Source organism: Cyclopterus lumpus, chromosome 18, assembly GCF_009769545.1.
Source record: "Cyclopterus lumpus isolate fCycLum1 chromosome 18, fCycLum1.pri, whole genome shotgun sequence".
NCBI lineage: Eukaryota > Metazoa > Chordata > Actinopteri > Perciformes > Cyclopteridae > Cyclopterus > Cyclopterus lumpus.
This window is the reverse complement of record NC_046983.1, coordinates 7,023,601-7,051,110: the sequence shown is the minus strand read 5'-3', so window position 1 is coordinate 7,051,110 and position 27,510 is coordinate 7,023,601. Positions and strand designations below refer to the sequence as shown.

Sequence of the window (27,510 nt, the reverse complement as noted above, 5' to 3'; positions counted from 1 at the left end):
TCAAATTGTCACTCGCAAGAACACCTTTCTACTGAGGAAATGTGTGTGAGTGGGGTCCAAAAAACAACAACAAGTTTACATGCAAGTACATTCCCTGCGGTGGTAGACCAACAGATTGTGTGCTTTTGTTTGTGTGCCCTTCTTCCTGTCCGTTCAGATGCTCATACTGTAGGCGCAAACACACGCATGTACAGGGGCACAAGCAAACACACAAACACACACACACACCGGCTGCAGCTGTGTGTGTGTGTGCAGTGGTGGATGGATCCCTGGGCAAAGATATGCCCTAGAACGTCTCTCTCTCACACACACACACACACACACACACACACACACACACACACACACACACGCACACACACACACACACACACTAACCAGGAAGGCACACTGGGGGTCGAAGGCGTAGGTGCCACACACGTAGACACGTCCATCGCCCAGAAACTCCAGCAGACGGATGTAATTGTTACAGTCGACCTGCAGGGGGAGACAAACACCCAGAAATCAAGATACAGTCTTTACTTTTGAAATATATGTTATGCTTTAATAAATGTGTTTTTGCCAGTGAACAGGAGTGGTTCCGTATTAGCCACACTGAGCTTAAGCAGAAAGGTTGCAGTGGCTCCTGACAACGGCTCGAGTATCAATCATTCTCAATGGAAATTGGAGACCCCCACTGATGGGAGAGACACTTGAGACCCCCATTGCTACCAGCAGAGACCATCCATACTAACTCACACTGACACAGGGCATGCAAACTGCAACTTAAGACCACTTTTTCATGCAAAAATAATACATTCAAAAATATGCACGTGTGCTCCTTTCTCCGTCTCATAAATACACAACATAAATGATGTATTTGTTGAGCTCCCCTCTCTTCGTACGCGCATATTCAGTCCGCAGCCGTTATGGAAAAACACCCTCATTGTTCCTCCCCAGTTACCATGAAACCATGACGCAGGCAGTTTTTAGTAAGCTTGTGTGTGTGTGTGTGTGTGTGTGTGTGTGTGTGTGTGTGTGTGTGTGTGTGTGTGTGTCTTTGTGTGCCATCTTGGATGAGCTCCAGGCCTGAGTCACCTTCGCCCCCCCGGGGACCTGATCCTCACTGATGCCCAGATCATGTCACCCGAATCAGACCCCCCCCCCCCCCCATCACGCCAACAACCTGTCCCGTGAGACGGAGGGAGAGCCAGGGAGAGAGACAGAGAGCTCAGGCTGCTAACAATGGGATCAGTTTGGGATTAGCTGTTTCATTGGTCCAAAATTGACCTCATTCATGCTAATAAGATTCATTCACAATCTGGCATGAGGTGAATCCCTCTATTCTGCTCAATTCTATTTCACTGTATTCTATGCGAGTGTGCTGAAGATCAGAATTAAACCTCATTATCGTAAGCGCTCTCGTTTCCTCCAAGAGAGTTGTTACTTCACTAGATTTTGCTTTTTTGTGTGTGACAATGAACCATCTATTAGCATATCAATTGACATTACCAACGGCTGCTTTTTCTTTCCTTTTTTTTAAAAGCCGCAGTCATTAATATTGTCCTCATTCTGAATGGATCCAATGGCTATGTGTGAAGTGAAAGTTGCTGCACGTAGTGACGGACTTCTCAGTAGCCTTTCAGCTCCTGCTTTGGCTTTCAGGCCCATGAATTGTCACTGCTACAGAGAATCCTACCGCACACTACCAGTCCAGCACCAGGTAGCAGACCCCCGGTTTTGGCTAGACAATAGCGAAAAGGTGCTAATGCTAATGTTTCTCTGCGTGTGCTGGATATTGACCTGCGTGTCAATCAGTCCAAACCTATTACTCTCATGACACATGTTCACGTGTTGAAAGGCAGCACAAACCTGTGCGTGTAGTCTCCAGTCAACACCAAACAATAATCACTGTTGAGTCAACAGTTGTCGACGCGTGAATTCATTTTGAGCTCAGGAGAGCAGTGCGAGCCTCCCTCCCCGCAAACAACATCAATGCTGTTTTGTTCTGCCTCGTGATGTTTGCATCAGACTCCAGTGAAATACTATTTCATCTCTGACAACACCTCGCGATCTCCTGGGTTTAGAAACTTCCAGCTGGTAGAAGTCGAGCATTGCGTAACCCTCCTAACTTGCCCGCATGTGTCCCTCTGAGTCTGAAGCCTTTGCATGGTTCACACACACACACGCACACGCACACACACACACACACACACACACACACACACACACAGACACACACACATGTCTCTCAGGGTCGACTTCAAGGTAGCTTCTTGTTGAGTCTACTGTCTTGTCTCTCTAATCTAATTTATTGTCTCTCTCTCTCTCTCGGTCTCGTAACAATGCTCCTCATGCTTCTTTCCCATCACTTCCATCTATCTATCCTTCTTCCCCTTCCTGCTTCCTCCCATCTCTCCATCTTCTTAATCACTCTGACATGTAATCTTGTAATCAATGTCTTCTCAGAAAAAAAGAAAACACAACCCTTCTGTTTCCAGCCTTTATCAGTCGTTCACCTACGCACAAAGCTGCGCTGATGGTGATTGCATGAAATGGGTCAAAGCTAATTGCACTTCTTCTGTACATATACAGTGCTTCCATGAGCTTTGTTTATCTCTGGATTTGACCTAATTTTCTGGAAACTGCTGGACCAAAGCCCTTTTCTGGCATTTTCTTTTTAGAATCAGCAGGTCATTACAAGTCTAGATTATGAGGATGAAGCTCTATTTCAGTCTGCCCGTCAAACTGTCAAAACCAAAGAATCAGTAAGACATTACTTGAGAAATATAGTTCCAGTGTACAGTCAGCAGGTTGATGTCCTGTTGTAGACACACCATAATGAGTGTACAGCACGCTCTATTTAATCAGTTTCCATACACAGTTACTGGGCATCTGAGACTTCACACACACCACTGTCTCTTTCTCTCCATGCACACATACACACGCACACACACACACACTCACACGCACACACACACAAACACAAACCACAAACCACAGACACACACACTAAGGATTTGGCATGAGTCCCAGAACTTCCCATCCGATGCCTAACAGCACGGGGTTGCGACACACACACACACACACACACAAACACACACACACACACACACGCACACACACACACACACACACACACACACACCATAGTGGAGCACAAAATATAGGGGCATGAAATCACACATTTCAAATCTCTGAGGCCACTTGAAACCACAAAATTATACTCAAAATAAAAAGGGAATAATACTATACTGGGGTGGGTTTTTGTGTGTGGTCCGAATCCTTCCAGCCCTTTAGCAAATCTTTTTAGCTTTTTAGATCGGCTTTCAATAATTTTGAGTAAAAACGTGTATAAATAATCTAATATTGGTATCAGCACATATTATCTCGGCACCACGAGGCCAAACAGAGTGTTCCTGCAGGAGCTCAACATAAATTCAACATAAGAAGGCGTGTGAGGGGACACACACACACACACACACACACACACACACAAGCACGCACACACACACACACACACACACACAGCTCTCACCTCCGTCTTTCCCTTCGCCACACAAGACTTCCTCTTCTCCTCTGGCACATCCCAAACAATCTGAGAGGATTGAAGACATAGAAGATCAACACTGTAGACTGTGACAAATACAATGACCACTCACTCAACACGCACACACACTTACCACTTTGGGTTTTTGGTTCAGCTTGTTGGTGTCCACCGCCAGTATGGCATCCCGGGCACCCAGGAACAGCGTGCCGGTTGAGCGGTCCAGTAGGAAGGTGCTGAAGTTGGCCACGCCCTGGAACTTCTCCCGAACAAGAATTGTGTCTGAGGACAAAAAGAGAAGAGACGTTCAACATACAGGGGAAGTTTGGTGCTGCGGGGAATCTGGAATAACTATGATTAGCCTCCTGAAGTCATGTTCATGTTAGAATACATGACAGGATGAGATGAATCCAACACTATTTTCCCAGAAAGAGGTTTAAAGAGATGAAGAGATGAGGGATGGAGGGGATGAGAGATGAGAGTAACCCTTGTTTCACCCTGCCCTCTTACACAATCAGAGCGACAGATTAACCCCTTTAAACCCTCTCAGTCTAAGTCTTTTTCTCTCTGTTCGGTGTCGTTTTCCCTTTTTTCCTCTCCGAACAGTCACAAACACAACAAACATCAACTTCTAAACGTTCGTCCAGGTTTCTAGCTATCTGCCTCTATATTAATGTTTCCTAATATTGATTCACATCCACTGCTGTGGAGAAATACCCCAAACTGAATTATGCATAATCATGATATATAATAAAAAATGATTTTACATAATATATGATATGTAATCTCTGTTTGTCTTTTTAATCAAAAAAATAAATTGTATTGTCTTCCCGCTCTTGATTGCTCTCGGTCCCACTCTCTCCTGCTCACTCATCCACTACAGGACCCAGTATCCAGTATCCAGTATCTGTGTGTGTGTGTGTGTGTGTGTGTGTGTGTGTGTGTGTGTGTGTGTGTGCGTGTGTGTGTGTATGCGTGGCACAGCTGCTTTGAGGAAAAAGCACAGCTTTAGAGTTGTTCTTTAGAGTTTTGTGTACACAAGCTACATCTCTCTGTGTGTGTTTGTGTGTGTGTGTGTGTGTGTGTGTGTGTGTGTGTGTGTGTGTGTGTGTGTGTGAAAGATTTAGCAGTTTTTTTAAAAGTCCTACAACCCTGATCTCTGTTGACCTTCATGAAAAAGGCCAGAAATGTTCAGAGAGAGAACAGAAAATTCTCAGAGCGGAACCAGTGGTTGGTTTCTGAGTCATACTACATCCCGATCAAACACAGACACACACACACACACAGATACACACACACACACACACACACACACACACACACTCACCTCAGCACGTACGACAAAGAAAGGAGCTCATTGCACCATAGATCAAGTCATCAGGGGAAAGATTAAAGATGAATGCTAATCAACGAAGCCTGTAATTTTTTGAAGCTGAAAACAATATACTACACATTACTCATTTCACATTACTCACTGTATTTGCACAATCAAAAACTTAATGGAACATGACTGATGACGATAACAAAGCCCACACCCCCAAACACAAACAGACTCACAACTGAGATACTGTGTTAATATTGTGCAGGATATGATATTGGAGGGAATGAGCATTTCATTTAAATTGACATTTAGACATTTGGTCTTTAACAAATAGTGCGCCTCCTGTGATTTGAAAATTGGCCATATTGGAATTTCGATAACATTCCGATTAATTGTGCAGCCTCACTTTCATCGAGACGCGATGTGTTGTTGCTCGTGAACTTTTTAAGGTGTTTTCATCTTCATCCTTTCTCACAACACTTTAACACACACACACACACACATACACACAAACATACACTCCTCTACTTAATGTGCAGGCGTCAAATAGACTCATAAGCCCACAAACGGTAGACAGGAGAACAAACAGCATTCCTCGCTTTTCTCACCTGATAATATGGGAACTGGGTTGAAAGGGAGATGAAAGGAGAGAACAAACACAAGCGTGCTCACGCCTTGTATTATTCTGCAGGTCGAGGGGAGGAGGTGACAATGAGGAGCGTACAACAAAACCGAAAGGAGCAGGAGTTGTCAGTTCAAATGATAATTGCTAACGGGAAGACAATAAGTACTATTAGAACTTACATTTCCCAAATCACACAAAGGAGAATAGAGTTTGAGGGGAAAATCCTTTGAGTTCCATCCACCATAACAGTTTTAATCTTTTAGGTGACAGCTGCCAAATCGTGGGATAGGGGGGGTTATGTTGCTCAAAGTACCATGTCAGAATATTCGGATTGACGGCACTCGCCGTTGACATGGTTTTCCACTTAGAGCCGGTCTGTGTCATTCTGTGAAGTGAAAAAAAAGACATCTGCCCGTAACTGAATCACAGACATTTCCTCTCCCGCTGCTCTCCGTCCAGTCGGTCTGTGTCTGTTTCCCGTAACGTTCCACATCAATGTCATTTCTCATTCACTGAGGAGCCATCTGTTTGGCTAAAAGCCTCCAGGCAGTGAAATAAATAGCAAGCCGCACACTCTGATTTGCGCGCTGTGGGCCTGCACTTCCTGAAAATCGGCCAATGACAAGGAGGGATATTCGGTCTGTTGAAGCAGACGAATACGAGACACAATTGTTGAACTGTGACTCAAATACGACAAAAGCAGCTGATGATCATGTCTTAAGATGTTCCGTGTTCCCCTTGATTAAAAGTGTTTGTTGTGGCCTTCCACTTTTACACGCACAGCCAATGAAATAAACACGCCCCTCCTCAAACTGTCAATCAAAGATGACGTCAAATGAAATGACCTCCGAGTCTCATTCTGTCTTCTTTTCACACCTCTGTCTCTTTTGTCACATCTCTTCCTCTGCTCCGCCATCCATCCATCCATCCATCACCCTGCAGCCTCACATCGCATCTTCATACTCACTTTACTGCCTGTCTTTCTGCTGGTCCGACACACACACACACACACACACAGAAAAGTAGACATGAGTGTTAGTGACACAGGCCAATGGCAAGGTCTGGAGAGATGTCCTTGTACACTGGTCCTCGCCGGCTGTGTAGGAAATGACGACAGACACACACACACACACCACACACGCGCGTGCACACAGTGCCATCACCTGCTGTGCACCCTAATGTAGAAAGATGATTCCTAGAGCTACACCATCTGCCCTTCTCACACACACACAGACACACACACAACTCTAACATCCAGACACACACTCAAAGAAAAAACAAATGAGACCTGATGCATGCCGCGTAAAGAAATATGATATATAATGAAATGTCTCGTTATCAGCCTCCTGTTTTTGTCTTTTACCATCATTGTGACATACTTAGCGGTTTGTTAGTAGCTCTTTATGAATAAATATGATTTGACATGTGTCACAAGGGAAGCTCTGCATGTTGGGTAAACGCCTCCTTGACAGCAGGGGCCCGCAGCTCGCCACGTATCAAATATCACCTCCTGCCTGGGTGTCTCCAGAACCATTCATGTGCAACGAGTGTACGTGGAGGTGTGCATGTGTGGCGGTCACAGGGCAGGCATTCGAGTGGATTATCTATTAAATCTACGCACTGTGTGTAGAATAAAATTAATATAATGGTACCTGTGCACACTGAATTAACAAAGGCTGAGAACGGCCTTCTAATGAATTAACTTGAGAAAACTTGAAAAGCTTCATCAGAGTCTATCGGGGATGTTCCACTGATAACAGCTGAAAAAGATGTTCATGAGCGCACTGAACCAAAATACCAAAGCGCAAAAGTTATGGGCCGGAAAACCAAAACAATGAGCTGAAGGAGGCTAAAACGCGTACAGTTGAGGGGAACTGCAGGAACTGTAGCTTTAACTCAAAGAACAAGCATCCAATACAGAATGTAATCCCTGGATTAATACGCGTAGCAAACCCCCCCTAGAGCATTGGTTATTAATTTATGAATTGTTATTATTATTTTTCACAATGCAGGATTCACCAGAAAATGTGGAACTGCGCTTTAAAAATGATCCCGGTGGTGTGTCTAGAAAACCTGGTGACCTTATACATGCTGGAAAAAGAAAAGAAAAATCTCACCCAGGGTATAATTTTAAAAAGCGACTGGTGTGAGTATAAATGAATAAGTAGTCCTAAAATACAAAATCCTCTCCCCTGCTATGAATCATTCATTCATTATACATTAAACATGACTGAGAGGCAGCCAGAGAGAGAGACCAACAGAGTCTGTGCGTGAGTGCGTGAGTGTGTGCGTCCGTGCGTGTGTGTGTGTGTGTGTGTGGCATGTCCATTAAGGGTTTAATACACTCTTGCTCTGGGGGGACCAGTCTCTGGCTGCAGGGCATTGTGGGATGGGACCAACCAGGAAGTGATAAATTATACACCTCCCTCCTCCATGTGTCAATCAAAACTGACGGGTTGGAGAGAAGAGATGCAGAGAGGCACACACACATGTTCCTGCCCCCACAGTCATTTGATACACACACACACACACACACACTCTCTCTCAGCCCCTATGGTGAGACAGGACACAGCTGCATGATCAACACAGCCCCACACTCTGAAGAAACACATTCATAGCTGTCTTTGCTATCATCCACTCAGCCGGCTGCTGTTTCCTGTAGACACACAGACGTATATGTGCTCCACAGGTTCAAGCATTTGGCTGGTGTGTTACCCTCCTGTCATTTGTTTGCAGGTGTAAAGCTTAACTGTGGTGTTTAAAATAGAACATAAATGAACATTTAAATTCAATTATTTGACGTTGTTTGTCACACATCATATGAATTACACCACTATTCATACGCATAACATGGCTGAGCATCAACGAGATTCTCAGTGTGTGTGTAATGTTTGGTTAACCCCTTTTTATTGTTTGTAAGTGGTTCATTGTCTTTGATTTGATTGATGACAGAAGTAAGCTGTTCAGGCATATCCTGTCTCAAGAGACATTTCTAGTGTGTTAAAGTAAGAGGGAGAGGGAGGCATAATGTGAATTTAAATGACAAGAATAACTAGAAGGGCACTCAGAGAGCGCAGACCTCTGTCAAGGCCAAGCCGCTCAAAATGTTAATAGGTTCTTCCATGGCCCCGTGCTACATCCGTCCACAAAGTTTGATGAAAAACGGGCCAGTAGTTTTTCCGTAATCCTGCGGACAAACGGACAAACAAACCTGGGCGGATGAACAGAACAGCGCGGCCTGCATCTGCTATTTAAATATCATCTTCCTCGAGATGAAAACATCACACTGTCTCATTTGTGTGACAGAGATCAAGCGAAAAGAGAGAGACAAGCCTCCTCTTGTCGTGGTCACGGTCACTTTCAGCCTCATGTCAGTCAATAAACGGGCCTCACAAAAGCCTGAAAGCATCAAAGCCTCACTACGATCTACGGCTGGACTGGACCTCCTTTAGCTCCTGTTAGCATTTTTACATGAATTTTACAATGTCACCGCTAAATTGTAATGTAATGAACCTAATACATCACAGCATTCAAAAAGCCTTCCATAAAGAACAACAGGGTCACTCTGAACTCACTGCTGAGTGCACATACACATTATGGAGTCTTGTATCAAGGTCCTTCTGACAACGTATTGTTCATTCAGTGAGCTTTATTAGAGCCACAGTAAAGGAGTGCTGTGAGCCAGCGTGTCTGCAAAGTTCATCAAGTCAAATGTAATAGTCTGTAAAAACCCTGAAATGAATGTCTAAATGACCAAAACAGGTTGCCCAATCACAGTAGAGTGTCAGTGCGTGCGTGACTGAGCTGAGTTATCTCTATGGATACTGAGAAACAACACAATTTCAAGGGGGAAAGGGAAAAGGGGACTTAAGAGTTGTGGAAAAACTGAAGGTAGCTTAAGTTATTAGTTAAGATGTGTGGAGATGCTGGTATGAACTAGTGGAAAGGTTTCAATGTAAAAGCTCATGGCATTGCCAACAGTTTAGATACACAGTAGAGCATCACTTTATAATAAGACACTGTATAAAGTGTTTATAATGAGTGACTTGTGGATGTGTTAATTGTTTGCGTCATAGATCTAGTGGAGGCAATTAACAAGAACAAATGTTTGGTTGCCATATTGTGAAAAATTTTCTTAGCAGGTGCTTATTAGGTGTGTGTATTGGCAGAAATCTAGCGAAACGATAAGTATGGATACATTACAATATATTGCGATATATATTGCGATATTGTAAGTAAGGGGAAATATTGAGTTAATTAAAATCTTACTTCTGGAAAACTGTCCTGATGAGGTCAAATTCCAGCTGCCTTCATTCTCTATGGCTGAAGATATTTAGCCTTCGGGGTTTAAACACAAAATATTGCGATACTCGAGTGTACGAATAATTTAATCATTAATCAATTTATTAATAATAAAGCCATTAGTTACAACTCATAAGCCCTTTAGTTAAATACAAAGTGACTTATTATAAAGTGGTACCCACTCTGTAAAGCATATCCGGCCTTCCTGCTCTCCACTCAGAAGTGAAGACATCAAAAACACCAAATGACCCTGACTCACAGCGCTGGCCTCTCCTTTGTGGTTCTGCTTGACTGGGAGCAGCAATACACACACACACACACACACACACACACACACACACACACACACACACACACACACACTCACACACACACAAACGTCCTGAGGGAGGCGGAGGCTTACCCAGCATGAAGAACACAGGTTGAGAGAGACTGGAGAAGATGTAGGAGGAAACACAAGATACAAGGACAGTAAAGATGAAGGGGAGGGGTGGGGGGGAGGTCCAAGGTCCAAGGTCCAAGGTTGCAGTGGCTGATTGCCCAATTTATGGCTCTGTGCTCCACTACTCTTCTTTGTCTTCTGTGTATTTGTATTACACCTGTGTGTTTATATTTGGATGACTATAGATTAATAAAACTCTGATAATAATGATGATACTGAAAAACAAATTCCTTTTTGTGAATCCACATTGCTATACTTCCTATTCTCTCACCCAATCTTCCCAGTTCCCAGCCTCCCACTACCTCTTCCCAGTCTCTCTCTCTCCCCCTCTCTCTCTCTCTGGCTCATGGTGATAAGCAGTAGCACTACTAATCAGGCTTGCCCTAAATTCGCCCATGCCCTGCAGGATTAGCATGTGTGTGTGTGTGTGTGTGTGTGTGTTGGTTTAGAAGCTCATGCCTGAAGCATTCACCAGCCCTCACACATGAAGTGTGTGTGTATAAAGCCTTAGTGTGTATGTGAGAGGGAGTTTCTGTATGAATGAGTCACTGAATCAACCCAATCCAGTTATTTTTATCTTACTGTAAGTAAGACTGTACTGCTAGATATGATAAAGTCATCCTGTTGCATGATATAAATATCTCAGCAGAATATCCTCTGCAATCGTGAATCTTTTAATATAAAGTGATATCAGGAATTTTAAAAGGGAGTGAGAGGAGCAGCTCCACAGTGTTGACCTCGAAATCTACTAGAATTCAGAAAATGTGTTTTGAACTAAACAAAACTACCAGTAACTCGGTCATGGAAACCTTTTTTAATATTTAATAACATATTTCCCATAAATGCGAACCTGCGTACCTGTGTTTAGGTTCTGATCGGTGGATTCAGACTAAACAGTGAGACAACCTGTGTCTCTTTAAAGCCAAACAGAGCTGGATCAGCCATAACATTCTGGACCTTTAATAATATCTACTTGCTAACCCACATCACAAACTGTGGCCTTTGTCGGGATGTTTATTTAACACTTTTTTTCCTCCCTTTATTTATCTTGTGACATCGCTGCTTCATCTCACCTAACGCTTCTGTTTTTCTCCTCTGCTCTGGTGATGACATTGTGTCCAAGTGGTTAGTAATCATGTTATTTAGCTGGCCGCATCCACTGTGCTGAAGTGCAAGACACTGTATCCCCATCAGCTCAAGAGCTGCTGTTCTGTAACAGAGCCTGACCTTTGACCTCCCGGCGGGGAGGGTTTACAGAAAAGACAGGGATCAGCCATGAAGGTAGTGCTCAAAGTGTTTGGGTGGAAGATTGTTTCCGTTCTGATTGAATGACCACACCGTTTTTTTTATTGTAATATATTGTAATATTGTTGCTGCAGATATTTTCCCTTGGGTGCAGTGGTAACAACAGGAGACTGAGCGAAAAAAGGGATAGAAACTGAGAGTTAAACGGGCGGAAACAGCGTGAGAGAGAGAGAGGGGGGGGTATCTGGGCAAAGACCAAATGCCGTGAGATAAACCCACTTGTGCCAACACCACAGGGACCATTAAGCGCACACACAGACATGCATCCACGCACACACACAGATGTTTTTCACCTAATGTGTTTGGCTGGTGGCAGCTCGAATTTGTGGGTGGTGCATGAAGGCCCACAGACTCACACAAACAAACAATGATACAGGCCAGTGTATTGCTGGTGGTGCATGCATGTGGATCTGCGTATGCACCACACAGTATAAAGTGGACTACATCCGCCTGTGTAACTGGGAAATCTGATGCAACAGCTTCCATTTGTTCTGCAGGTTCTTTTCGCCTTAAAACTTAACTGCATGTCTTCATCGCCTGCACACACAACCACATCGAGAGACCTCACACATTTCTCATTATAGCAGCATGAAACCACACAGTTCTAGCTAACATCTGCACGCGATGGAACACTCACTCACACACACACCCACACACACACACGCACACACACGCACACACACGCACACACACACACACGTAAAGCACAGATACCACATGCTGAAGCAACAGCTGCTGCGTGTCAGTGATGACCCCTGGGGTCGTGAACAAAAGGTCAGAGTTGACACACTGGACGATGTGGAAGATCAATAGGACCTCCATCCATATGCACACACCAACATGCACATAGTTCATCTTTTCTTTATTTCAAAAAGGAGTTGCAAAATACTATTGAGGCTCGAGACAGCTTCACATTTTTAATATGGCCACTCTAATGCTGAACAAATCACCAACATGGCAACATCTTCAGTCTTGGGGTCATGCTCTCTAAATGCCGGTAAATTCTCTGGAAACACATAGATTGAGAGTGAATGGGAACTCGGAGAACAGGTTTTGAGCCCCGAGCTAGCAGTGCGTCCATTTGTGGAGCAGATGTAATTGAGGCTAATAGGGAAGAGAGGCAAAGCTAATCAATAATAGATATATCAATTAGCAGCCTGCTGACCTGGATTGCTGAGAGGAGAGTGGAGGGATTTGGGACACAGATTTTTTGTTGACAATGCATTAGTTTAACAGCTTCAGGAATTCTTGAAACACAATAAATACTCGTCATCATCTCCCCTTCTCCGTTTCTGACCTCTCTTTCCACGTTTCTCATCCACCTCTCCACTCTCTACTTCCATCCTCCTCCAAGATGTCACCGTCATTAACAATGGTTTTCGGTCTCGGACCGAAGCAAAGAAGCGGAGAGGGAGGTGTCGAGGTGTCGAGAGCGAGAGGGAAGAGCTGTTTCAACATGAATGTTCATGACTGATGACAGAAGCTAATGATGACTAAGTGTGTGACGGCTGAGTTTCGCACGTTAACGTACTCGGGAGAGGAATGGAACGATTTAAATGAAGAAAAATAAAAGAATCCAGGGCCACACAGCAGTCCTGCACATGTCTCATTAACATTAGTAGAAAACCATAGAGGTCTACATCTGGTAAAAAATAAATATCTTCACACACCCAGCTGGAGAGGCCACCGAAACCACCACAGTAACACACACTCCCAAACCAGGTGACCCCACATCCTAGACACCACAAGCCAACCCCCTAATCACACAAACACACTGCAGTACCTCCTCATGAGCGTCTGCCTCCATGGATCACATTAGTTTCCCATCGTGTCCATCACATGACATCTTGGCAACCTGGCTGCTATTCATTGAGAATGTAACGACCAAATAATATCCTGCGGCCTGTATTTAATATGATATCCTTTTAATGAGGTACCGGTAAGCACATGGCTATTAGAAATGACAGAACAGTCTGATTTAAACAGAACAGCACGTTGTTTACTACGAAGGGACATCCTATATGAAGCTACTCACAACAAGGTCTGTGGATTAGCTTGAGTAACCGTGTCATGGTTTCTTAAGAGAGACATTGCTGCAAAGCTTTTTCACACAAAAACAATCCAGATTCATGAACACTTACTTCAGGTAAGAGGAAGAACATGTGTTTTTGGGGTGAACTGGGAATGGGAAGAGAGAGCTGGCTACCTTGAGTTTGTACGTGTGAACAGATGGTTGCTCTCCTACGTACTGCCCGCACAGCTTCCTGCATTGGTACTGCATGTCATCACTGGACGTAAATCGTGAGGTACTGAGCCATAAAAATCAAGTAAAAAGGCCTCTTTAAAAGTTGTGTTTAAAGCGACACTGCTCCGTGCTTCCTCAAAAACACCCTTTGTATCCACGATGAGTCTGGGTCTATTCCTGACGATGAACAAAGTAGCCTGTGTGTTGAACTGAGTGTGTCTACTGACAGAGACCAGAGATCAAAGCACCTACACTGGCTACTGACTAACGGCGAGGGAATGAGTGCGTGTTTCTGAGGGGAGCTGTGTGTACGCCAAAAAGCTTAAAGCCGCCATTACTGCCAATTGAATAACCCACAAAAGTCTATTAACACCCTATTATAAAGTAATAAAAGTCCATCTTTCTCTCATTTCCTCTCTCTTGCTCACTCCCTGGACTTGCTCCAGGTACAGTAGCTGGTGCTCTTCATAGACCCAGTGGGCTCTGCTGGAACTCTGTGTCCCAGAATGGCTCACCCTGAGTGGGGAGGGATGCTCTCATCGCCTCCCTCGTCCCCCTGGTTCTGCGCTACTCTCTTTTTCAGTTTCCTTCAGTGTAAAGAACAACTGGCGCATTGTCGCCGAGACACAAGTGGCCCTAAACGCTCTCCTGTGTCTGTCTGTATGTCTCTCGGTCTCACGTTACCAAAATGACCGCCTCTTCCTGCACTGCGGAGTCCAAACTAAAAGCTCACTAGTGCGTGCCGGAGCTAAATCCAGACAAACACACACCCCACCATGGGGCTGTCAGTGTATTTATATTGGTGGTTCCACTTGAGTAGTTCTCACCAGACACTGACACAAACATGGCACCTTCTTTGACCTGTGACCCCTTTCTCCGTGCGGTCTGATCCTCTCACACACTTTTAGCAACACTCTGGAATCAGTATCGTGTGCGTGTGTGTGTATGTGTGTGTGTGTGGTGTTAGAGGGTGGACCATGACCTTGCAGTTGCAAAGAAACTAGGCTCGCCAAACAACAGAATGAAAACATGGAGAGTTTCCAAAACAGAGAGGCAGAGAGACAGAATGAGAGAAAGAGAGAGAGAGAGATGCTTCCTTCTGGAAATACTAAATCCAGCGCTTCCTCTCCTGTTTCCTCCTCCTATTGGCTGCCATCCTTCTTTCCCTCCATACTTGGCTGCCACTATTGAGGTCAGCTGGATCCTAGTTTGTTTTGATGCTCCTTCAAAGTGCATTCGTTAGCTGTTCACTACCTCACTCACACAAGACGCATGTTACTGCCAGGTGGAAACAGGGCCTCTGTCTCCGAGTGTGGAGTGCAGATTTAGAAGCTATTTAGCATAGCACCGAATCACACAAGAGGGACTCCACAGGAGGGGGGAGAAAAGGAGAGGGAGAGAGAGAGAGAGAGAGAGAGAGGGGGAAAGACGCACAGGGGAATGTGAATAAATAACGGGAGCATGAAGGGAGGGAGACAGAGCGAGAGAGATGGAGAGACGAAGAGACGAAGAGAGAGAATGGAGAGCTCAGGTGGTGAAGAGCGAACACGGAAAAGCCATCTGCACCTCCGCCTGAAAAAGTCGTGTGATTGTGCCAAAATTGTCTTAGTCTTTTTAGTGCTAATAAGAGCAACTGACAGCATATAGCAATCCAAAAGGAACAATACTATAATTAACACCATGTATTGTTGAGTAGTTATTTTGGGCACTCTATTATGCTGTGTGTGTTGTGTTTGTATGACCACCTCTAGCAACAGGAGGAAAAGACCCAACGGATGCGTGTGCAGATTCTTCATCCACGGTTCATTCTGTCCCGAGCGTGTAGCTGCAGGTACGGTAGCTAACGCTAACTAGCCAGCTAGCTGTCAGGCTGATGTTAACCTGGATTGTAAAATATGCATCACATGACAGCCTTACAGGTTGTGCTGCTCTTGTATTGTTCTGGCTTAACTCTTGTATAATTCAAACTGAAGTATGATGTTCCAATCGTGTTTTAGTCTTCTCGCATTTGAAAGAAAATTACTAGTTAATATGTTCAACGCTTCTTTTATAGCTAAATAAAGCCTTTTGTATTTTATATGTACATGTTACACACAATGAACTATCAATGTGTGCTACCATTATTCTGCGTGTTTGTATTGATCAAGGTGAAAACCTGTTTGAAACTAATAAAAAGATTTTGTATAATAGAAATCTTTCTCTGTCTCTATGAATGGAGCAATATGGCAAGAAGTCACTGACCTGAAAGAGCGAGAGAGAGAGAGAGACGGAGGGACGGAAAGTGCAAGGTGGACATATATAGCTGTGCATTTTCTGAGCCCACTTTTACAGGAATGGCTGCGGTGGTTCAGTGCATGTGTCTGAGGTGATATATAGCAGTAAAGGTCAATAGGTTAAGTGCTCGGCTCTTGTGAAATGGCCGCTGAGGTCCTCTGCAGAGCCGATAGCTTTATTTGTCCTGCAGGCAACTCTCAGGATCAAGAGACCAAACCGAAAGAGCAGATGGAGAACTGTGCATCTCTGGTTCGTCTTTTTTACGTCTTATTTATCTGCGAGTTGATTTAAAACAGTCAAATCTGTGGACCAGGGTGCAGATGAGGAAATAGTTACCTATTATCAATAACCACCACACTGATGATGGATGTTACAAGTGACCGACGTGATGCAGATTGTTTGGAGGTGAATCGAAGCAGTTATTGCCGTGTATAGGATAATAATAATAATAATCCATTTAATTTATAAAGTGCTTTTCTAGATACTCAAAGACACTTTACATTATACACCGTAGACACAGCTACGGGGAACAATGCAGGGTTAAGTGTCTTGCTCAAGGACACATCGACTAGGGCGGGGATTGAACTGCCAACCTCTTGATTGAAAGACGGGCATGCTAACCACTGACCCATAGTCGCCCCAAGGATATATTATTTCCGTGCGGAAAAGAAGGTTGGATGAAAACATTGCATTTACAAAATGTCGACCTAAATTCGTGAAACGCAGCCTTTATTTTGGTTGGACATATCTTCTCTTTTGAAATGTAATTTTTGGTGGATTTTCATGAGCCCTTATTATTATTGTTATTTCATTTCGTCACGTAATCCCTCAGTAGTTAGAAAAACATAAATTAAAAACTCCTCAGCCGGGTGGCTTTTTGAGATTTAAGATATCCAAGAGAGAGAGTAAGAAAGGTACTTTCATGTCTGACAGGTAAACAAATATCCCATGAGGATTAGTGTGTATTTGTCGCTGCGTGTATGCACAAACAAGTTATGAATCACCGAAGCTAAATCCTTGTCAACCTCGGGCCTCAGGAATTGTTGGTTGAATGACCTAAGAGCCACACCTCTTACGCACAAACAGTCATGCACGAATACAATATTTATTAAAAAGAGATCAAGGTTTGTGTGTTTGTGATGAACGCCCTCAATGTGTCTGTCACATACAGCAGGTTTTATTTATTCATTGTCTGCCACGGTCAAAGGCTCCTGCATCTGTGCTATACAATTACAGACTTCAGGGGGGGGGATCATTTACTTTTTATCAAAGGTTTAAGCTGAAGGGAAATTAAATCCTCAACTAGTTTGATAATAAAATAATCGTTGACACTTTTCTTTTTAAAAGAAAGAATGGTGTCAGGATAATCCCCATCATTAGATATCGTGCTGTCAATCAAATGCTGCTCAGCTTCTGAAGAAGGTAACCTTAGACAGGCGAGAAAGCAATTTATTCTTACATAACACACACACACACACACACACACACACAGACACAGGCACACAAACACGGACAGTTTATACTAAATAAATGATATGTATTATTTCCACATGGCTGAAGCTCCTGTGCTGAGTCACTGCACCGTCAGATCTCTAACAAACGGGTAAACACACACATACACACACACACACACACACACACACACACACACACACACACACACACACAAACCATTAAGTTCCACTGAAACATGAATCATGGCATTTGTTTCCATGAACTCAAGTCTCCGGTATTAAAGGCAGTTAAAACATTTAAACACAGAGGGGGGAGTAAGGGAGTTAAAGGGTGAGGCAGAAGTCGAGGTGATATGAAACATTTAGAGCGAGGCAGGATGAGGGGTGAGACGAGGTTCAGCCAGCTAGCAGCTCCGTAAACCTCAGAAGATGATGAGTGGCCGCTGGTCAACCTTTTCTTTTTAATCAATTTCAAATATACTTATAAAATGTTGTCACACCATGTTCCTACACTCACAGATAACTGGACACCGATGGTGGATTGAGTTACATTGACTGCTTTTGTGCTGTGAGGAGTCAGTTAGTTACTGATTGGCGTCCCCGGCCGGGGAAAAGCCACCTCTGACACGGAGGTAAAGTTTGAGCCGGGATTCGTCATTTTTCGGTTCGAAACACTTGTCAATCATCTTGATTAGATGTCAACCTGAAATTGCCTCCAGCCTGGAAAAGGGAAGCAGGATTCCTGAAGCCACAGCTGGATGAGGAAGAGGAAGAGGACAGTACGTGATGTTGATGTGTGTGTACCACAAGCTGAGGTTAGATGTTGCTGCTTGAAATTACTTTCTGCATTGCCTCTCTTGACTCAAGTCAACACATTGCTTCTCTTCTTTTTTTTGCGGAATCTTTTCTTTATTTAAACGACATTTTAGGAAATTATTCCACTATTTGTTGACCTTTTGGAAAAATCCAGATTCACCACAATCAACAGATAAATCTATTGTAAAATCACAATTCAAGCCCTCTCTTGTGTAGATTATCTTTCTTACTATTCATAATGAAACCATACATCCTTTTATAAAAACTAAAGGGTGAAACATCTCCAGTGGTCATTTGCATCTATTCTGAATAAAACAGAAGGAAGCAGCTTAAAGTCGTCTGTATTCCAGTTAAAAGGGAACTGAAACGCAAAGTCATACATGTTCAAAATGCAAAGGCATTTTATAGTACAGTAATTCCATGAATCAATAGTTAAACATTATATCTCTCTCCCTGAGGTGATGAATGCAGGACCAGAAATCAATACTCTCCAGTACTTCTCTCATCCCACATGTGGCTGAACATGGGGTTCTTCATTTACTGCCCGTGTGCGCTGCACATGCTTTGTGTGTTGAATACATGTTTGTAGGTTCAAGACAAGATTTTGACATGGACCGAGCTGGGAAATACCACCAACGCTTAGCTGTTTGTCCCTAACGCCCTTCATGACATGTCTGCTTTACCCTTCTCAGCCACGGGAGACATTAATGTGACACACACACACACACAGTAGACTAAATGCAGCCTATATTTGCCTGCAGGGACAAGATAATGTAGGTTTGACATTTAGAATCGGTTGTGGAGAGGAAGTGAGGAAGATTGAGGCAAACAGCTTCACATAAACTGCACTCACACACGTACGCAGTGTGAGAGCGATGGTGGGTTTCACCTCCCTTAAGACTGCATTACCCATAAGCTGTTTCCCTCCCCCACACTCACAACCTGAAAGCTGTATGCTCAAATCGTTTTTTTTTTTTTTTTTTTAAAAGGTGGCATTTTAAAGTATTGTTTATTAAAGAGAGAAATACTCTTTTTTTGCCTCTGCTGCTGTCAGTGTTTCTCTCTTAAATGTTTCATTGACTCGCATTTGAATTCTACGACTGAAAGGAAGAAATGACTGCTGATGCAATTTGAGTGATATAAATGTTATCCTGACAACATGTTCCATCTGCAACGGAGGTCATTTGAGAATGTATAAGAAAATGCAGGTTTCCCCAGCACACGTATCAGGGCTGCAAATTGTTTAAGAATAACCTCTTCAACGCATTAGTATGCGATGTCGAACAAGCTACCCCCCACTAGAAATGTGCTTGGATAAAATCTCGTCTAAAATAAAGAAAACATATGATTTTAAAAAAGAAACCAGAAAAACATTTGCTACTTGGCAGATTTTGACACATTACGTTCAAGTAGAACGTGCAGTAATAAATCCCAAAATGCTCACTATAATAATGTAATGCTATAGACACCATACCTTTTTGGTGACAGGCTAAATAACTACTGTATGTTGGAGACAACACAGGCTATCTGTCATGCAGATGTTTGCTCATTGTATATTCATCACGCAGATGTGTCCACACACTAACAAGCTCAGTTACAGTGGGTAAACAGTACATGTTGCTTACTGGGCACAGCAGCCTTCGATTAATGTTAATAGAATCCTGACACAGCAACACACACACACACACACAAGAATAAACACTTACACACACTAATCATGTCAGACGGGTTGCCTCAATACATTTATCTCTCTCTATCTCTCTCTCTCTCTCTCTCTAACAACCACACACACACACACTCAGTGACAAATTGCTGACATAGGTAGAATATTGCTCTGTCTGGAGATGAGATTTCCAGTCCCACGAGTCCACCAGCCCCTAACTTGTACACATACGTGCACACACGCACGCACACACACCCGTATGTGAATGTGTTTTTGCGCGTATCTTCGTGAGCTGAGGTTTAAAGGTCATTTCCCACGATGCCCCGCAGCTCCAGGCTCCTCTGCGACGTCTTCGTCACTCTGGGCAACAAAGGGAAATATAGGGGCGGGGCTTTCCTTCCTGACCCCATCTCCAATACAATGGACACACACACACACACACACTCTGTTTTGGGTAGCTCTCACATGGGTTCATGCAAAAATCTGTGTGTATGTAAATGTGTGTTGTCCAGCGATGCTTTATGAACTCCCCTCTGCTGTCTACGTTGTGTGGTGGAGACAAAAGTACAAACAGGGAAACAGACTTCAGGAGTGAAACATTGGATAGGTTCCACGTACAACAGGAAGTAGAACAACATCTGAAGAACAGGTGACCCTTATGGCTACAGAAACGGGTCAGAAAGCAGAAGTGTACGGTTTTGGTTGAGAAGAACTGTTTGGCATGTCATTAGAAGGGAACTAAAGCAAGATGCAAATGCCAGCAAATTCAGCAGAAACAGCCTGTGGACGTCACCTCAGGTTAAGCGAAAGAAACAAGTTTGGCTGCTTTTTTTTTTCTTCGTGCTTTCTGATCTGGTTCTTCTGAGAAACTTAATAAGAGTGCAGAAGTGTCGATGTGGTAACATGCACAAACTAAGCCTCAGCGTTTGTATTTCTTTTTTAAGAAGCACATTGGTTAAAACATTTCTGGCTCCCAATGCACCCAAAAGTTGTTGTGTCTCCTGTTGCAAGAAGACACTGACCACTTTAATTCACAAGACGTGAGGATGAGCACACATACAGTAATAAGGAGGAGAAAGTAGAGAAAACACGAGCTGCTGATTATGCACCAGAGTCCCTCTAAGTGAGTAAAAAAGAAAACAAAATGATTGTGTTCTATTAGTAAAATACAAACATTTAAATAAAAAAAAAACCTGCTTATCTAAACAAACCCTAAGTAAGACACACATGTACAGATATATATGTTAACACATGACATTTACTATCGGAGACACACCCTCATGCATACATACGGTACATTTGCCTTTAGGCGGTTATGGAGCAGCCAGTATCTCCAGGTGCTATCCGCCCCCTCACTCTTTTCTGCCAATCACGTACACCTGTAGGACCCGCCCTACAACTGAGCAATGTGTGTGTGTGTGTGTGTGTGTGTGTGTGTGTGTGTGTGTGTGTGTGTGTGTGTGTGTGTGTGTGTGTGAAACAGTAAAACTGGGTCAACTCGAGGGGGTCAATCAGCCACAACCAGCCAGCTTGTTGCGGTGCCAAGAAACAAGAGAGAAAGAGAGAGAAAGAGGGAGAAAGAGGGAGAAAGAGGGATTATGAACGCGTTGACACAGACGTACTGTAATGTACTGTTGGTAGCGAACTGCATTAACCGGAGTCTTTTCCTGGAATGCAACTTTTACAGCGGCGACATCCTCCATGTGTTTCCTCCTGAGTGCTTTGTGACCTGAGTCTCGCGCATGCAACGCCCTCGTAGACTCTGCATGTACACAATCAGCAAGAGTGTGAGATCAGTGATTTATGTTCCATAAATTAGACCGATGTATTGATCCATTTGTTTGCTCTATGCCTCCCTCTGTGGTTGGAGAAAGGGTGTTCAGTGAATAATGTTGTCGAGGGTACGGATGTCCATACAATAATTTATATCAACTTCATTGTGATGCCATTCCAGCAAGCGGCAATAATCTGAGGCCGTTTCCCGATTCCATGCTACATTCTAATTATATGGAGTGCGTTCAATACATATATTTGTAATAATAATCCATTTAATTTATATAGTGCTTTTCAAGATACTCAAAGACACTTTACATTATACACCGTAGACACAGCTACGGGGAGCAATGCAGGGTTAAGTGTCTTGCTCAAGGACACATCGACTAGGGCGGGGATTGAACTGCCAACCTCTTGATTGAAAGACGGGCATGCTAACCACTGACCCATAGGGTCCGACTGTAGTATACAGTTTTGAGTTATAATATACAAGAAATCAACATATGAAACAGAACATGATGTCTCAAAATGCAGTTGTTATTTATGTGTTCATAGAGCAGTTTTACACCGTTTTCTTTCTCCAGCTCCTCCATTTCCTTTTGTGCATTGCTTTGTGGGATAATCCTCATCAGCAACGTATTCTTCTTAGCATGCACACTAACAGTATGGAGTTTAAACACACTAAACACTAGAATTAGTGCGTATTATGGATTTGGGACATTTCTTCAGAATGCTGGAGCTCGTTGGAGCTGTAAACAGCCTGAGAGGAAGACCGTACTCAGGGCAGGAAAACCCGTGACTACCTCCTCTGTGTGGTAAGAAAGTCCACAAAGCTCTCCCATAGTGCTTGTGAATCTCGCTGCTGTCAATAGAAAGCAACCAGAAGAGTGTATCTTTTGTGGATTATGGCAGCTGGAAAAAAACGACAGAGTTTAAAAGAGAGAGAGAAAGAAAAAGAGAAATAAACAAAGATATGATTTTGAAATGTCCCTCCAGAATGTGATTATGCCTGTGAGGGTTTGCGTCCATCAACAGGCCGTAGTGTCCTTGAGATGACACTCGATCTCCAGTAAATTAAAGACGGCTGAAAATATTATTGAAACATAAATGTTCTCATTAACCTGTTTGCCATGCCGTCGCCATTGGCGCCACAGATCACTGCCTTCCTTCCGCTTCGTTTGCACAAAGAAGTGGCAGAGTCAGCGCAGTGCGGCGTCACAACGCAGGTGATTTAAGTTCCCTTCAGCTTCCTGCTGCAGCAAAAGCAGGACCCAGAGCGCCACACGAGGGAAAGGAAACTGCAGGCAGGACTTCATAAAGTATTGAGAGCATGAGTGTCATTATCTGCTCTCTCGGCCTGAGGACACGCTGGGCTGCGTCATTACGTAACCCGCACTAACGATCACTCATTCACGTTGGAGGACAGCGTGTGTGTGTGTGTGTGTGTGTGTGTGTCGGGGGTGGGGAGTACATACTTTACAACAGATTTACAGAACATGCACTAAGTGCACGTCTCACGTGCGCACACAGAGCCCCGTGCACTGAAATGATATGAACACGGACAGCGCCGGCTTCCACTGCGCATCTAATTGATGTTGACCTTCTGCTGTCAAAGTAAATAAAAATGGATTCCTGCCCTCACGTGGCTTTCATCTTCCTCTAAGGAAATAAGTATTTTCTTAAAGGTAAATGCTCTTTTCTCTTTCCTCTGCCCTCAGAGCGTGACTTTCCCCTGGGCCACCTCTCTTTGTCGGCGCCGGCTCCGTCCACTGTGTGAGCCAGCAGGGGTGGTCGTACTCATCTAATAAGGCCCTGTCACACAGATTAATTCCTGCTGATGATAAATTCCCCCCCCCCCCCCAGACCGGGTCGAACCAACTGTCTGCTTGATTGAACCCAAAGGGAGAGAAAGAGCAGGTCACAGCAAGAGGGGGAGAGAGATGCCATCGCTCTACAGGACATGACAGCTCGTCTCGACTTCCCGGTCTTATTTCTCCTCCTTCTCCTGTCTTTCCATCCACTTTCATCACTTTTCTGCCGGTGATGAGAAAATGTCCTTTCTCTCTTTTCCTACTTTTATTTTTAAATCTGACAACAAGCACACATTTACTCTGCGCCCTCATTTAAACTACAACATTAAAGTACCGCTCACATATTAGGGCATCAATAATAATATGATAATAGAACATTGACAGGAGGCATTCTGCTTGATAATACTTTCATTATATCATTATATCTCAACAATAACTAAATCATAATAATTAAGGATTTCCTTTATTTGTATTCCTTAAAAGAATTATCAAATTATCAAAATAGTAATCAATTGATCAGAGACGGAGTTCAAAACAACAAGTGTGTGGTGAAAAGAACAGCTTGAGTTCAGTAGCTGTAAGAGAGAAACAACTATTTTAATCTCCTGTGCCCCCCCCCCCCCCCCCCCCCCCCCCCCCAGCCTTCCTAATCACTAAAAGGCTTCAAATCCTCTTGTTCACTGAAGTTCACTCACAGACAACGTCCTGGTTCACCGTCCTCTGTGTCGAACACACAAACATGTGAACAAATACCCATTCCAGAGGTGACTGGCCCAAAACAAAACCTGTGAAATTCCAACGAAGCAGCACCACCCTGTCAAGGTTTATTTATATATGCATCACATCAAACACACACACGGTTGCACCTGTGTGTGGGAACACACCTGGAGGGAGGAGCTTCACATATCCCCCTTTTAGAAAAGACAAGGCACTGCAGTGAGACGGAGAGACAGCGTTCACTACGAGTAAAAAACAAGATGGAGGAATTTTATAAGACACTTCAAAAGAGAGAGAAAAGTTGATTTCCTGTGCCTGACAGCCTTTGTGCACGTCTATGTGTGTGTGTGTGCGTGTGAGGGTGAGTTTGCTCTAAGCAAAGCAAGATTAATGACCATCAGCTCATTCCTGGCAAACACTAAGATCTGTGTGTGTGTGTGTGTGTGTGTGTGTGTGTGTGTGTGTGTGTGTGTGCGTGTGTGTGTGCATGCATGTGTGCATGTGTATGTGCGTGCGTGCTTGTGGGTGTGTGTGTGCGTGTGCGTGGTGTTGACCTAACAAGGAAATCTTTGTCCGTGTAATGGCTTTTAGCTGCACCGCAACCGGCTCATCAGCTTTTCTTTTGTGTGTGTGGACATGAGGAAGAACTATTATATAATGTTCATCAACAATTAAACTTGATCTTGTACCTTTAAAGAACGACGACATATCAGTGGCATACTTTCCTTACATATATAACTGTGAGTTAGAATTCAGTTTGAGTCTAAAATAAAGCTTGGCCTGGCTGACGGTTTCCTCTCTGGCCCACCAAGTTATTTTCATAACATTAGCAGTGCATGTTAGTCGACATCTTTATCAGTGGTTGATAGCCGCGAGGCCAATGTAGCAGCAGTGAGTGCTACACAATGGTAGGGTTGGCTTGCTGACAAGCCATCAATTAGCACAAACACACACACACACAGAGACACACACACACAGACGTGCACAGACACACACACACACACAGATAAGCAAAGGTCCAAAAGACACTGATAAAAACAACACAAGAACATGCTCTATATGTGTAGAGTATAAAACATCACACCTCATGCATGAACACAAACACAACTCATAAAGCCCAGGCATATGGTCTCTTCATAAAGACTATTCATACGCTACAAACACCAAAACCCAGCAGCATGCAAATACTCATCGCACTGCATGTGTGGCTCTTGTGAAGACACACACATACACACACAAAGACACACAATTCAAGCTCGTCCAAAGCAATTCCCTAAAATAACTGGCGGTGAAAAGGTTAGGAGTGAATAATTGACAAGTACATTCTCTCTCTCTCTCTCTCTCTCTCTCTCTCTCTCTCTCTCTCTCTCTCTCTCTCTCTCTCTCTCTCTCTCTCTCTCTCTCTCTAACCCAATAAATGTACAACAGGAGTTGCAATCCTATGAACCTGTTGACTGTTGCTCATCAAATATTGCCTTTCATTACCATTATCTGCCACAAATGACAACAGCTGAGTCCTGACACCAAATGCTTTCAGCAATAACAGTTCTCCTCCCATGTGTCTCTGAGGGCGTCCCGCTTTGAACAACGATGACATGCAAACGCACTAAACATTCATAATGCAAAGCAGTCGGACTAAATTAAACAACCCTGTGCTGCTCAACGCGACAAGGGGTACATCATGAAGAAAGTAACCAAGACCACACAGCTAGCAAACAAATTTCCACTCACTTTCTTAATATTTGAGGAAAGGCAGCTTTACTTTACTGTCCCAGGACAAAAGATAACCTCAATTATTGTCCATAAACAACTCTAGAAGGACTAACTTTGCCTTATTTTTATAACACAACCTTCAGTCAATGTTCGCCACCTCCTCTTTAACTCTTTCCAGCATAAATAGTCTTTATATCTATTTCTAATTCGTAGTTTTGGATTAAAGTGCAACGTTTTCACTATAACAAGAACTCACCAGACTGGAAAATAATGCAGTTTTTTTCCAGAATATCCCTCAGTAAAGCTGCTCTAATTGATTTTATTTTATATCAATGTCATTTTCAAATGCAATGACTGATCTCCACTGAAACAAGACCTGTTGCACAGCAGAGTAGGGGACACGGTGTAGCTCGTTATTGTTTATTTGGAGAGATTATTTGAACGGGTCAGTGCGTGGCAGCTCCCGGGCCTCCATTAAACATCCCATAAATACATTCATCACTGGAAACTCAAGAGGCAAACAACAAAACTGAGTGAGTCTACCGGTTCTACCTGCCACCACAAAGCTGAATGTGTACACACACACGCACACACATGGACGCGCTAAGACAATAATAAGCAGGCCATTAACAATACCATGTTAGTGTTCTGAAGGTAGCCAGCTACCAAGTGCACAATATCCCCAAACTACACACACACACACACACACACACACACACACACAAACTAAAGCCTTAGAAAATGTCTTTCCAAATTACAAGCTTATTACCCTCCTCAGCAGACACACACACACACACTCTCTTCACAGTTTACCTAACCCATATGTTTGGGTGGGATAAGTCCACGTCACCTCTTAGTGTCTTTAATGCAATAAGTCCTTTCTTTTAATGCCCTCACAGTGTCCATTCAATACCTAGTAGTTCAAGCAGCTTGTTCTCACACTAAAGCTGCAACTAACAAATTATTCCATTGTCAACTTAACTGGTGATTGTTTTCTTTCGGATGAATTATCATTTAAGATATAAAATGTCAGAAAATCATGAAAGACACAATGAAATATGAAATAGAACAAATTCTAACGTTCAACTTTACCCGTATAATAGAGGGAAAAATGCTTTCATGCATTTCCTTAAACATGCTTGTACTTGTAACATACCAGTCAGCGTGGTATTAATCTAATCTGGACTGCCGGGATCTCATTTCCATTCGGTCCCATGTGGACGAGGGGGGGGGGTCATTATTTAAAAAGCACTTAAGCTGATGAGATCGCCCAAGACTCTGTGATGTCATGATGCCATCTGACTGGACACGCGGTGATGTCACATCGGGAACGTATCTTCAAATCCCCATTGGATCAGCTGTTTCATAATGGAATTGCTTCACAGTAGAGATACCGTGTAAAACCGTTCCCATGTATTTTAGACAACCCAATGTTTTCTGTCATTACTTTAATGGCTGTTACCTTTTATCTGCATGCAAACAAAGGCTCAGTGAATGTGTTCTTACTGTGATGCCCCCGCCTG

The 27,510-nt window shown here is 43.5% G+C and overlaps 1 protein-coding gene across 1 annotated transcript in view; it reads right to left on the bottom strand.

The window, feature by feature from the left end:
• sema4f (sema domain, immunoglobulin domain (Ig), transmembrane domain (TM) and short cytoplasmic domain, (semaphorin) 4F) overlaps positions 1-27,510 on the bottom strand; it is a 43,692-nt gene that overhangs the window by 5,755 nt on the left and 10,427 nt on the right. The window contains exons 2-4 of the mRNA XM_034557642.1: positions 3,663-3,808; positions 3,518-3,577; positions 379-477 (exon numbers count right to left, since the gene is read on the bottom strand). Of these exons, the coding sequence (XP_034413533.1) occupies positions 379-477; positions 3,518-3,577; positions 3,663-3,808 (305 nt within the window). The remainder of the gene's footprint in view (positions 1-378; positions 478-3,517; positions 3,578-3,662; positions 3,809-27,510) is intronic.